Source organism: Staurois parvus, unplaced genomic scaffold (assembly GCF_062004578.1).
Source record: "Staurois parvus isolate SC_StPar_1 unplaced genomic scaffold, SC_StPar_1.0 ptg000130l, whole genome shotgun sequence".
Lineage (NCBI taxonomy): Eukaryota > Metazoa > Chordata > Amphibia > Anura > Ranidae > Staurois > Staurois parvus.
In genome coordinates, this window is record NW_028317926.1 from 4,617,481 (window position 1) to 4,632,676 (window position 15,196).

At 42.1% G+C, this 15,196-nt stretch overlaps 1 protein-coding gene across 1 annotated transcript in view; it reads right to left on the reverse strand.

The window, feature by feature from the left end:
• ACAD11 (acyl-CoA dehydrogenase family member 11) overlaps nucleotides 1-15,196 on the reverse strand; it is a 155,051-nt gene that overhangs the window by 85,825 nt on the left and 54,030 nt on the right. Inside the window, exon 13 of the mRNA XM_089672531.1 lies at nucleotides 4,193-4,291. Coding sequence (XP_089528657.1) covers nucleotides 4,193-4,291 — 99 coding nt within the window. The remainder of the gene's footprint in view (nucleotides 1-4,192; nucleotides 4,292-15,196) is intronic.

Sequence of the window (15,196 nt, forward strand, 5' to 3'; positions counted from 1 at the left end):
GTGCCTTGGGACTGTCCATAATTTTACAGGGTGCCTTGACATTGTCCATAACTTTACAGGGTGCCTTGACTAAAGAAAGGTTGATAAAAAGGCCACCCGCTCCTGCTCTGCTCCTGTCCGCCTGTTTATGTACATGTACCGGACAGGAAGTGGTTAAGGGAGAATGAGTCCCTAGGCATGGTTCACCTTTTAGACACCAAAGGCAAAATTTACTAAAACTGCATGGTGCAAATCTGGTGCAGCTCTGCATAGAAACCAGTCAGCTTCCAGGTTTTATTGTCAAAACTTATTTGAACAAGCTGAAGTTAGAAGCCAATTGGCTATCATGCACAGCTGCACCAGATTCTGAGTGCACCAGTTTTAATAAATCTCTCCCCAACTGTACACCTACAGGTGCATCCTATCTTGTCATGTGACCGCAGATAGATGTACATTTTTGATCAGTTGCACTATTCCCTGTTTTACTGTGAGAACATGAATGCTATAGCCAGATCCCCAGTGTGATAAGTTTGATGAACTGGATAAAATATACCTGCTTAGAGATTAGCAACAACTCCAGTTAATGTAAACTATATGAACATTTACGGTGTTCCTTGCCTAGAATAAAAGGGCAGTGATTGGTTCCTCCTGTTACTTGGAATTGCTGTTTAAGGCATCTATTATATGAAAAGCGTTTACGTTTCACATGCCGTCCTATTTCCTGTCTCAGTAGTACATAAAAGCACTTATGTCTGGTACACTGTGCTTTCACCATTGTTCTGCAGCGGCACATTCTTACCATATTCTAGAAGACTCAATAAGCTTGATATAAAGAGATCAGAGGGACAAAGCACATAGCTGAAGCTTTACATTATATAAAGAATGGTAACAAGGATTAGGATGGAATTACTTCCCATAATGCCTATAATTCCAGAACAAGTGTATGTACAATGCCTATTAAAGGTGAACCTGAACGCAAAAACTGAACATTTGCTATTTCACAGCAAACGTATAGAGATGGTAATTGTGCCTAGGCAGTACTTGATTGATTTGGACTAACATCAATATGTATGTGACATACCTATGGGATCCCCATGGAAGCTAGAAAGCACTGTAGTAGGCACCACTACCAATATGGTAGCCCCACACAAAGATACAGTACAGAACAAAATATGGTACAACAAATAGTGAGTGCTCTCCTCTAATCTAAAGAGCAAAGCCTTTAAACCTCCTCGGCGGTATGATTCTTTCCGATTTTTTGTGCTAAAAGCGGTACCATTTTTTTGCATGGAAATATGTAGGTTTTTATTGTAGGATGTAATTTTTAGGAATAACTCACTGAAATCTGTACGAACAAGAGTCTAGTAAACATTCTGGATATGATAAAACTTGAAACACAAAATCATAAATTATAATTTAATAAATAATCATAAAAAATTATAATATAATAATAATAAATTTAATTCAATAATATAATCAAACCAAAAACACTGAAATTTGAAATACAGAGGCAAATTCGCACATCGCTGAGCAAAGTCGCAAAATCGTTTTCAGTGTCTGATGACGAATTTCCCCACAAATCATTTTCACTCAATTCTGCAAGTGGTTCTGATTTACTATCGCTGTTCTAAAACCGCTTTTGACGTAAAGGGACGCTTTTTGGACGCCATGGACTTTTCTAAGTTTCCAGGCAGAAAGAACAGTCAAAATGCAGGCAGGGCACAGGACAAAGCAGTAGGGACAAAATATATGTGAAATGCATTGAAACAGCAATGACAGCAAAAATGACATTTTTAAAAAAATTTTAATTTCCCGCCGTACGTCCCGACGTCACAGGGACCGGAACACGGAAGCCGGATGCCGGCATCGGCCGGAGGAGATGGCCGGGGACGCATCACGGGAGCGAAGGACAAGGAAAGTGCTGCAGGGACCCCCTGAGCAAAGCCGCATGGTAAGCCCGAGTGTAGCTCGGGGTTACCGCTCTTGGTACTCAAATTTTACCCCGAGCTACACTCGGGAAAACCGCTAAGGAGGTTAAAGAAATAGACAAACGTATGGTTCTTAATTTTTAAAACTAGGCAAAAAAAGAAAAGCTTTCCCTTTCAGTGAGGCTGTGTCCGCACTGCAGGGGTTAATTTCTCATTTTTGTCTAAGGGAGAGATGAAAGGGAATATACTTACCTAATCCTCCCCGCACAAAACCGATCTCTGCAGCTCCTGCACCCCTGTGTTCTAGTGGTCTTGAGTCCTGACGTCATCAATCCCAGAGCAGGCAACATAGACCTGCTCTGTACATAAGCCTCTCCGCCAGCACAGCAGACCCCCTTCCATTTAGGTGCAAACCATCTCTAGCATATAGGTTGCACCCCAATGAAAAGACAGAAACCCAAATCTTTCCCTCTTACACCAGATCTTTAGCCATGCATTTAGTTCTCTAATCTCCTCCTGTCTTTCCTGAGTTGCGCATGGCACAGGTAATATTTCAGAGAATATCACCTTGGAGGTCCTTCCCTTCAACTTGCAGCCTAGTTTTGTTCTTTAAATTGATTCTTAAGGAGCCTCCACCTTCCATGTATTCTACAACAATACATATGTGTAGTACTCCTGTTTACGTAATGCACTGAGCACACTCTGCCACATCAAACTTTGATGGAGAGCCAGGACACTTTCTTCTAGCAATAGGATATTACTACTAAACTTCTAGCAATAGGATATTTTTTATATTACCAAGTCATTAAGTGTTCTTGCATGGCAAGACCACTTACTGTTATCTCACATATATATTATTAATATTATAGCCAAATTTACCACCCTAACTCCTCCCACAGTTTTTACACTACATAGACAGTAATATACCGAAACGTGCGGATTGTTCCCGATTGGTGTGCTTTTACTTGGAACATTTCGCCGAATGGTTCACGAAATATCAGTGTTTTTGTGGTGAAATTGGTCCCATAGGAATGAATGGCGGAATGTTCAAAACTAGAGTGGGAGCTGACAAAAGCTAGAGTGTGAACTGAAAAATCAGGACATGATTTCTAAACTGCCATCACTCCCTCATTTTCAAGCCCATCTACACAAATCTTATATCAAAACGTTCAGCTATCCTTGCTGCCACTAAAAATGTCCACGACTAAGCCATAGTCCTGATAGTTTTCACAATATGATTATTTGTTTGCAACTCACACCACCCATTCACATTCATTGAAACTCCACTCTAGCCACCTCAAATTTGAAGGGCAATTTCTAAACTGTGACTGTGCCTTCATTTTTAATATTTTAGAGACATACTACGCAACAAAATGTAGGTCTGGGTCTTGTGATTCTTACAATATAAAGCGCTTCGGTGTAGGATTTATAATTTTTAAACAACAACCGTTTGAAGATGGCAACCGCCAGTGAAGTGAGCAAGTTGGAGCAGTTTGTTTTTAACCGCTCTTCTCTGCCCTTGCTGTAGAGTGAGTTGCCATAGGAACCCAGGTGTGTGAGCAGGCAGCAGAGTGACAAAAGCTAGAGTGTGAGCTGAAAAATCAGGACATGATTTTTAAACTGCCACCACTCCCTTGATAATGCTGCTAATGTTTTTATAAATGTATGTTTTAATGTAAAGCACTTTGGGCAACAACATTGCAATTAAATGTGCTATATAAATAATTAAAAGTTTAAATGCATTTCTCACTCTATCAAGCTTGCCATGTGCACTTTTTAAAATTGATCAATTGGTTAATGTAATGTTTACTATGTTTACTCACTCCAAACACTCCACACAGTTACTCTGCCCACTCCATAAAGTTACTCTGCCCAGTCCAACCTTTTCACAGTTACTCCAGCCTCTCTAACCACACAATAGTTACTCAAGCCACTCCACCCAGTTACTCCGCCCACTCCAGTTGTAGACTGCTGGTGGAGGCAAGAACACTTCACACAATTTCCCCAGAAGTTGTAGCTTTTGTAGTTATCTATTATTATTCCTAGTACTATTTGTTAAAGGAGTATTTATTAAATTATTTTCATATAAAAACTGTGTGGTTTGGGGTGGCGATCAACAATCTTAAACTTTGTGAAGAGGTTGATGGACTACAGAGTTTGTGGACCGCTATAAGAATCAGGTCTTGTAGGGTGGAGCAAATGATGAAAAACCGACATTATACAAATAATAGCATTTAAAAATGTGTTAACTAAAAGAAAAATGCAATGAAATGTATTTTACTCACCACTGCTCCACCACTTTTTTCCATTAACAAGGTAGCTATCTACATCTCTCTGGATACTGCACTCCATGTTTGTGGCATCACTGGAAGCTACATCAGGCTCTGCAACAATAAAAGCACACTTTTGAAATATGACCTGGTATCTTATGAGGGACATATAAAATGGATTTCAGGCCCTTAGCAACTTTCCAACTACAAGTCACAGGATTCTGTGCATGCTGTAGACTCTTCACTATTAAGGCTTGTTAATGTGCATTTTATCCTTGCCCTTTTTGGCCCCCTACACTGAATATGCACCTAATATCAGCTTAAAAGGAGTAGTATGGCTAAAGCTCTTTTGGGCATACTTCTCCTGTGGGTTACAGGAGCGAACTTAGTTCTGCACTACTGTGATCCATATTCAGCCACCAGTGGGCCAAAGCCCTTTATTGCTGGGATCTACCCAGATGCCTTACAGGCAGCAGGTTCAACCTCTCAGTGCGCTGCTGAACCTGAGCTAGCCATTCTTGTTCCCACCACAGCCCAGCACTTCAGTGAGCACTGGAGGGGCAGAGCAGAGAGCCGGTAGATAACAGTCACTACTCTCTGCTCCATGAAGATGGAGAACAGAGAGATCAGCGATCTTTCATCACTCAATTCTCAGTCTTAGAGGCAGTGAGGGACAGATGCAGCATCGACGTTGGGACATTTTAGTATGGTATGTGTATGTTTGTTTTTTTTAAACCCTGCACTTCTCTTTTATAGTGTTATATAGATGATCTGATAATCATATGGGACAGCGATATTCACCACATCAGACTTTGTGACATTTCTTAACGGGAATGAAGGTTCTCTTACTTTTAACTGCCACACAGATCCTAAAAACATTGACTTTCTAGACCTACACCTTCACATTACTAAAGACCTAATGATAGTCTCAAAAAATGGTTTTCAATGCAAACAGCTACATAGAGTTCAGGATTGGCCACATTAAAGAACGAACATACCTTATGGCCAATTCCAAAGGATTTGCAGGAACTGCACCTCCCTAACTGAATACAAAACCCATGCCTTAAGACTTGCTAATAAATTCACGGAAGAAAACTACCCAAAAGTATTGGGACACCCCTCCGAATCCAAGCGTGGTACTGTGATAGGCTGCCACCTGTGCAATAAGTCCATCCGTGAAATCTACTTGCTACTAAATATTCCACATTCAACTATTAGTGGTATTATAACAAAGTGGTAGCAACTGGGAACAACAGCAACTCAGCCATGAAGTAGTAGGCCACATAAAATGACAGAGTGGGGTCAGCGCATGCATAAGCACACAATGTGCAGAAGTCGCCAACTGTCTACAGAATCAATAGCTAAACACCTTCAAACTTTCTGTGGCCTTCAGATTAGCAAAACAACAGTGCGTAGAGAGCGTCATGGAATGGCTTTCAATGGCCGAGCAGCTGCATCCAAGCCTTACATCACCAAGTGCAATGCAAAGCATCAGATGCACCAGTGTAAAGCACGCCACCACTGAACTCTAGAGCAGTGGAGACATGTTCTCTGGAGTGATGAATCACGCTTCTCTGTCTGGAAATCCAATGAACGTGTCTGCGTTTGGTGAGTTGCCAGAGGAATGGTACTTGCCTGACTGCATTGTGCAAAGCGTAAAGTTTGGTGGAGGAGGGGGGTTATGGTTGTTTTCAGAGGCATGTGCTTGGCCCCTTAGTTCCAGTGAAGGGAACTCTTAAGGTGTCAGCATACCAAGACATTTTGGACAATTTCATACTCCACACTTTGTGGGAACAGTTTAGGGATGGCCCCTTCCTGTTCCAACATGACTGTGCACCAGTGCACAAAGCAAGGTCCATAATGACATGGATGAGCAAGTTTGGGGTGGAGGAACTTGACTGGCCTGCACAGAGTCCTGACCTCAACCCGATGGAACACCTTTGGGATGAATTAGAGCGAAGACTGCGAGCCAATCCTTGTCGTCTGACATCAGTGCCTGACTTCACAAATGAGCTTCTGGAAGAATGGTCAAACACTCCCATAGACACACTCCTGAAACACAGCCTTCCCAGAATAGCTGAAGCTGTTATAGTTGCAAAGAGTGGGCCAACTCACTATTGAACCCTATGGATTAACACTGGAATGCCATTAAAGTGTGTGTAAAGGTAGGTGACCCAATACTTTTGGCAATATAGTTTATATATATACATACAGTCATGGCCGAAATTGTTGGCACCCTTGATATTTCTCCAGGAAATCATGTATTTCTCACGAAACGTATTGCATTAACACATGTTTTGCTATACACATGTTTATTCCCTTTGTGTGTATTGGGACAAAACAAAAAAAGGGAGGAAAGAAAGCAAATTCGACATAATGTCACACAAACCTCCAAAAATGGGCTGGACAAAAGTATTGGCACCCTTTCACAACTGCGGATAAATAAGAATGTTACAAGCATGTGATGCTCCTGTAAACTCACCTGGGGCAAGTAACAGGTGTGGGCAATATAGAAATCACACCTGAAAGCAGATAAAAAGGAGAGACGTTCACTTAACCTTTGCATTGTGTGTCTGTCTGTGCCACACTAAGCATGGACAACAGAAAGAGGAGACGAGAACTGTCTGAGGACCTGAGAACCAAAATTGTGGCAAAATATCAACAATCTCAAGGTTACAAGTCCATCTCCAGAGAACTAGATTTGCCTTTGTCCACAGTGCGCAACATTATCAAGAAGTTTGCAACCCATGGCACTGTAGCTAATCTCCCTGGTCGTGGACGGATGAGGAAAATTGATGAAAGATTGCAACGCAGAATAGTCCGGATGGTGGATAAGCAGCCCCAAACATGTTCCAAAGACATTCAAGCTGTCCTGCAGGCTCAGGGAGCATCAGTGTCAGCGCGAACTATCCGTCGACATTTAAATGAAATGAAACGCTATGGCAGGAGACCCAGGAGGACCCCACTGCTGACACAGAGACATAAAAAAGCAAGACTACAGTTTGCCAAAATGTACTTGAGTAAGCCAAAAGCCTTCTGGGAAAACGTCTTGTGGACAGATGAGACCAAGATAGAGCTTTTCGGTAAAGCACATCATTCTACTGTTTACCGAAAACGGAATGAGGCCTACAAAGAACAAAACACAGTACCTACGGTAAAATATGGTGGAGGTTCAATGATGTTTTGGGGTTGTTTTGCTGCCTCTGGCACTGGGTGCCTTGACTGTGTGCAAGGCATCATGAAATCTGAGGATTACCAAAGGATTTTGGGTCGCACTGTAGGGCCCAGTGTCAGAAAGCTGGGTTTGCGTCCAAGATCCTGGGTCTTCCAGCAGGACAATGACCCCAAACATACGTCAAAAAGCACTCAGAAATGGATGGCAAAGAAGCGCTGGAGAGTTCTGAAGTGGCCAGCAATGAGCCCAGATCTAAATCCCATTGAACACCTGTGGAGAGATCTTAAAATTGCTGTTGGGAAAAGGTGTCCTTCCAATAAGAGAGACCTGGAGCTGTTTGCAAAGGAAGAGTGGTCCAAAATTCCGGGTGAGAGGTGTCAGAAGCTTATTGATGGTTATAGGAAGCGACTGATTTCAGTTATGTTTTCCAAAGGGTGTGCAACCAAATATTAAGTTAAGGGTGCCAATACTTTTGTCCAGCCCATTTTTGGGGTTTTGTGTGACATTATGTCATATTTGCTTTTCTGCCTCTGTTTTATATTTGTTCCAATACATACAAAGGGAATAAACATGTGTATAGCAAAACATGTGTTAATGCAATACCTTTTTTGTGTGAAATACTTGATTTTCAGGAAAAATATCAAGGGTGCCAACAATTTCGGCCATGACTGTATACATACACACATATACACACAGCTACTCCTTGACGCGTTTCGAATATGAGTACGCGCTATTGCATGAAACGCGTCAGTGAGGAGTTACAGCGTTGTGGGCCACGTGGGCCCCGGCAGCCATCTTGGAAATCATCAGATGGTCAGTGTTTTTGTTTCCCTCACTCTTTGTGCTGTACAGTTGGAATAAACACCTCCTGTTATAAGGATAATACACTATCTGGCCTCCTCTTTTTGGGGCTCCTTGTGAGCTGTTAACACCCACAGAGCAACTGTACTGAGTGTGACAGTGTACACCAGGCAGTGAGTGGCACCTTACCAGACCAGACCATAAAGGGACCTCCAGTTTTCTGAGAGTGGTATTTCTAAATGCGCAGTTTGATTGTGTATCTGGTGAGTGCGCAATCTTATTACATGATATCACATCACCACAATATCGGATCAGATCACTGGATTTTGAAGATCATCAGGATCTTTCATGCTCCTTAAATGTGGACTATTGTTTGAAAATATGTCTGGCACTTTGCACTTTATTGGTCACCATTAAGTGACATAGTTATCACTTTGCTTCTCACTTTATGTAAGCACTTTGCACTTTGTCATTGGATTTTCATGCTCATCTATGATGTGTTTTTTATGACACACATATGTAATTATTATTTATGAAACGGACAAGTTTTCATATCACCAAGTCACTTTATTTTAGTGTGCTTCTGTTATAAGTGCAAACATTTGCCTTTTAGTTATTTATATTGATATTTAGCGCTACACCCTGCTTTTATTATTTCATTTGGAGGTTTTATATGGTACCTTTTGGTGTTTAGCAGCTCTTTTAAGCTTTAAGCGCTAGCTTGCTCTTTTGTTTACTATACAGATAAATGACCTGAGGTGATAAGGTGGTTGATTGGAGCTGAGTGAACTACCATGGGTGGGTTTTCTTTTTGGAATATCTTCAACCACTTTGTTGCTCTTTTATTGTACTCTTGAAGAAGGAGCAGAGAGTGCTCCAAAATGCATGTGAAGTGTTATATATATATCGATATCACAAGTGAATGACGTTTAGAAGAGATTCCTTTCCTATGATCATTAAGCATGTGTAACCATGGATTCAGACCCAGCAAGTTATGCTACCTGGTATCCAGTATGAATATTTTTTTTTTTTTTTTATTTCAGGTACTTATATAGCGCTGTCAATTTACACAGTGCTTTACATATATTTGTACATTCACATCAGTCCCTAACTCTCAAGGGGTATACAATCTAAAGTCTATAACTTATGTTCATACACATACTAGGGCCAATTTAGACAGGATCCAAATAATCTACCAGCATGTCTTTAGAGTGTGGGAGGAAACCGATGTACCCAGAGGAAACCCACGCAGGCAGGTGGTGCCGTGGTTGGGATTTGAACCAACGACCCTAGTACTGCCAGGTGGAAGTGCTAACCATTTAGCCACTTTGCTGCCTACAAGATGCATTTGAAGTTGTGTACAGATCATAAGCACTGCTGCCTAAAGCCTCTTTACGGAGATGCACCTTGTGTGTTATCCCAGACGCTTAAGAGGTGAGTATCCAGTGGTTGTCTTTATTTTATTTTGAATTTAAAGGATACTTTAAAGATGCTTTCTGCTTTCCTTTTCTAGTTGGATTGCATTCCTACCTGTGGTGGTTTAAATGTTTAGCAGCTTTGGAGAATCCTTGCAGCAATTAAAATTCCCTCTTGTGGGGGACTAGCTAGATGTTCCTCCTCATAACAGATTTAAGTGAATGAGCTCTTAGGAGGACAGAACAGTGTTTATCAATATTCGGAATGCACTGTACCTTGGACTGCACACCACCTTGTGGTCTTTGCAGCTATTGCAGTATTTTTCTTTTCTTATTTCATTTTCCATTAAAGGAGTTCATACATAAACTGAACACCACACAGCAATATGCAACTAATCGTTTTAATTGTTTTCCAGTTTTGTGCATCCAAACTGAAAAATTGAACATGGTTAAACTGCAGATTGAAATGCATCTTCCATTAATTTTCAACGCGGTTTATATCATTTGGATGCTCTAAACCAGAAATTGATTAAATGGCAAATTGCTATGAACTACACTGCTCAAAAAAATTAAAGGAACACTTTGAAAACACATCAGATCTCAATGGGGAAAAATAATAATGCTGGATATCTATACTAATATGGACTGGGTAATGTGTTAGGAATGTAAGGATGCCCCATCGTTTGATGGAAATGAAAATTATCAACCTACAAAGGACTGAATTCAAAGACACCCCAAAAAGCAAAGTAAAAAAATGTTACAGCAGGCTAGTCCATTTTGCTGAAATTCATCGCAGCAACTCAAAATGGTACTCCGTAGTTTGTATGGCCCCACATGCTTGTATTCATGCCTGACAACGTCGGGGCATGCTCCTAATGAGACAACAGATAGTGGGGGCCATTCAATGGTGTCAATTCCTTCATCCTCCAGGAACTGCCTGCATTCTCTCACCACATGAGGCCGGGCATTGTTGTGCACCAGGAGGAACCCAGGACTCACTGCTCCAGCGTAGGGTCTGACAATGGGTCCAAGGATTGCATCCCAATATCTAGTGGCAGTCAGGGTGCCATTGTATAGCCTGTAGAGGTTTGTGTGTCCCTCCATGGATACGGCTCACCAGACCATCACTGACCCACCACCAAAACAGTCATGCTGAACCATGTTACAGGCAGCATAATGTTCTCCACGGCTTCTCCAGACCCTTTCATGTCTGTCACTTGTGCTCAGGGTGAACCTGCTCTCATCTGTGAAAAGCACAGGGCGCCAGTGGCGGACCTGCCAATTCTGGTGTTCAATGGCAAATGTCAATCGAGCTCAATGGTGCCGGGCAGTGAGCACAGGACCCACTAGAGGACATTGGGCCCTCAGGCCACCCTCATGAAGTTTGTTTCTGATTGTTTTGTCAGAGACATTCACACCAGTGGCCTGCTGGAGGTCATTTTGTAGGGCTCTGGCAGGGCTCATCCTGTTCCGCCTTGCACAAAGGAGCAGATATCGGTCCTGCTGATGGGTTAAAAACCTTCTACAGCCCTGTCCAGCTCTTCTAGAGTAACTGCCTGTCTCCTGAAATCTCCTCCATGCTGTTGAGACTGTGTTGGGAGACACAGCAAACCTTCTGGCAATGGCAAGTATTGATGTGCCATCCTGGAGGAGTTGGACTGCCTGTGCAACCTCTCAAGGGTCCAGGTATCGCCTCATGCTACCAGCAGTGACACTAACCCTAGCCAAATGCAAAACTAATGAACAACAGTCAGAAAAGATGAGTAGGGAAAAAAATGTCAGTGCCTCCACCTGTAAAACCATTCCTGTTTTGGGGGTCATCTCATTGTTGCCCATCTGGTGCACCTGTTGTAAATTGCATTAACACCAAAGCAGCAGAGACTAATTAACAACCTCCTCTGCTAATTAGCTGACCAGATCAATAACCCAGGAGTTTAACTGGCTTCATGCTATACTCTGATTAAAAAGTGTTCCTTTAATTTTTTTGAGCAGTGTATTTGAAGGCATGTACATGTATTCTTTTTGTTCAAAATTAGGAAAACATCCCACCTTTCTACATAACTGGCAGCAATACAGATGTTAAAGTGGTTGTAAACCCACACATATACCCAGTGAAGTGACTGGCCTCAGGTGATACAGATAAATGAAACAAATCCTCCTACATACATTGTACCTGTCTATCTGCAGTCTCCTCTTTTCTACATCCTTTCAAAGTGCTGAATTTATAAGTTTGTCTGCGAGTTGAGAAAAAAGGGGGCGGAGAGCTGGAATTACACACTGCAGAGCTCAGTGAGGAGAGCTCTGAGATATGATTGGAGGGAAGAGACACATCCCCCTCCACACAACACACAAGAATAGAGCTGAGGCTTGCCAATCTGCTAGAAGTCCCTCCCGTCACCTTTTTCTCTTGGTGTCAGGAAAACTTGTCAGAAAGTGACTCAACTGCGGATAGCAGAGGAACGAAGCAGCAGACAGAATTGCCATTTAGTGCTCCTAATTGAGACAATTACACACTACAGTGGGATATGCTTTGTTCATGTCTGAGGTTTACAACCACTTTAAAACACAGAAAATCTCAGGAAATACTGTTCAATTTCCAAGTTTGTATAACTATAGAAAGTAATACAGAGACATCGCCGTATACATAGTTATAGTGCTTTTAAAATGCAACAAGCGTAATCCCCAGATGTTTGCCCTAATGATTACATTTGTATCTGTATGCATATAAAATACTCGCTGTCAAGGATGAACAAGTTAATGCAGTATTTGGTAATTAGGCCAATCCAGGACCTTGCACGTATTTTTAAATGTCCATACAGTATATTTATAACAACAATAGAAAATGCTTAAAGTGGACCTTGCAATAAAATGCAATGTCCACTTATTAGATATGGGGCTTTCCCCCTGCAAAAAAAAAAAAAAAAAATAGCTGCATTGATAGTACTTTAAGTGCTTAAAATTTTTTTTCTCAGATGCAGTGGGGCTGCATAAGTTACCTGCTTGTTTTTGTCTCTGGAATTTCAGAGTGGAGATATACTTACCTAATCCTCCGATCCTCTGAGCGCAATACTAGTCCCCACCGATCCTGCAATCCCCCCCACACACACACACCAGCACCACCACCAAGCACCAGCGGTCTTGTGAATGGACTGTTCCTGATGTCATCATGCCCTAGACCGGCTTTGGACACGAGGACAGTAGGAACAGTCCACTGTTGGACGTGGGGGAGCATGGTTTTCTGGAGGATCGAAGGATCAGGTAAGTATAGCCTTTTGGTGTGCTCCTAGACAAAACCAGCCGTTAACCCATGCAGTGTGGGCACAGCCCCACTGCATGGGAGAAAAAACTGCTTTCATGGAGTTATGTTTTAAAAGATGTACCTGTAAGGAAAACAGTCAGATCATATGCTTAGATTATCCTGGTATTCCACCGACAGCCCCTATATGAGGGTGACATGCTCCTTCCAAAGAGATCCTGGAGAATACAGAACAGCCTAAATTCTCAGAAAAGACACTATTGCATTGGACTGGAGTGTCTTCTCCACTGTTCCCAAGGAATCCCACCAGAAGGATAGTAAGGTCACACAACGTATAAGAAGGGGTAAAGAGCAAGCATAAAATCTATTTTTTTTTTTCTTTCGTGGTTGGTAGGGTTGAATAAAGACACTAGTCCATCCAATGGACATCACTGTTTTTTTAAGTACTAACATGCAGTGATTTTTACAAGGGAAAAGAAATAGATCTAATAAACAGACCTCACATGTTTTACTGCAAGGATCACTTTAATGTTAGGCTCCATAAAAAGGTTGCCTGGATCATGGCATTCGCAAGCCATTTCAAATATATTAGATGCTTACTGTCCATCCTATACAGTGGGGCAAAAAAGTATTTAGTCAGCCACCAATTGTGCAAGTTCTCCCACTTACAAAGATGAGAGAGGCCTGTAATTGGCATCATAGGTAGACCTCAACTATGAGAGACAAAATGAGAAAAAAAATCCAGACAATCACATTGGCTGATTTGGAAAGAATTTATTTGCAAATTATGGTGGAAAATAAGTATTTGGTTAATATGAAAAGTTCATCTCAATACTTTGTTATATATCCTTTGTTGGCAATGACAGAGGTCAGACGTTTCCTGTAAGTCTTCACAAGGTTGGCACACACTGTTGCTGGTATGTTGGCCCATCCTCCATGCAGATCTCCTCTAGAGCAGTGATGTTTTGGGGGCAACACGGACTTTCAACTCCCTCCAAAGGTTTTCTATGGGGTTGAGATCTGGAGACTGGCTAGGCCACTCCAGGACCTTGAAATGCTTCTTACGAAGCCACCCCTTCATTGCCCGGGAGGTATGTTTGGGATCATTGTCATCTTGGAAGACCCAGCCATGTTTCATCTTCAATGCCCTTGCCGATGGAAGGAGGTTTGCACTCAAAATCTCACGATACATGGCCCCATTCATTCTGTCCTGTACATGGATCAGTCGTCCTGGTCCCTTTGCGGAGAAACAGCCCCAAAGCATGATGTTGCCACCCCCATGCTTCACAGTAGGTATGGTGTTCTTTGGATGCAACTCAGCATTCTCTCTCCTCCAAACACGACCAGTTGTGTTTCTACCAAACAGTTCTATTTTGGTTTCATCTGACCATATGACATTCTCCCAATCCTCTTCTGGATCATCCAAATGCTCTCTAGCAAACTTCAGACAGGCTCCGACATGTACTGGCTTAAGCAGGGGGACACGTCTGGCACTGCAGGATCTGAGTCCCTGGTGGCGTAGTGTGTACTGATGGTAGCCTTTGTTATGTTGGTCCCAGCTCTCTGCAGGTCATTCACTAGGTTCCCCCGTGTGGTCCCGGGATTTTTGCTCACCGTTCTTGTGATCATTTTGACCCCACGGGGTGAGATCTTGCGTGGAGCCCCAGATCGAGGGAGATTATCAGTGGTCTTGTATGTCTTCCATTTTCTAATTATTGCTCCCACAGTTGATTTGTTCACACCAAGCTGCTTGCCTATTGCAGATTCAGTCTTCCCAGCCTGGTGCAGGTCTACAATTTTGTTTCTGGTGTCCTTCGACAGCTCTTTGGTCTTCACCATAGTGGAGTTTGGAGTGTGACTGTTTGAGGTTGGGGACAGGTGTCTTTTATACTGATAACAAGTTCAAACAGGTGCCATTGATACAGGTAATGAGTGCAGGACAGAGGAGCCTCTTAAAGAAGAAGGTACAGGTCTGTGAGAGCCAGAAATCTTGCTTGTTTGTAGGTGACCAAATACTTATTTTCCACCATAATTTGCAAATAAATTCTTTCCAAATCAGCCAATGTGATTGTCTGGATTTGTTTTCTCATTTTGTCTCTCATAGTTGAGGTCTCCCTATGATGCCAATTACAGGCCTCTCTCATCTTTGTAAGTGGGAGAACTTGCACAATTGGTGGCTGACTAAATACTTTTTTGCCCCACTGTAATTCTGACATGTCCTAGACAACTAGTGAGTTCATCCATACAGATCAGCTAGCTTAGAGATATTTTACCAAAAGTTTCTTGTCCATCAGTGTCAATGAAAAAAGTAAGTGTGACATGTACATGAAAGACTTGTTCCTCATTTTGCAACCATCCACAGAGAAGTAGTT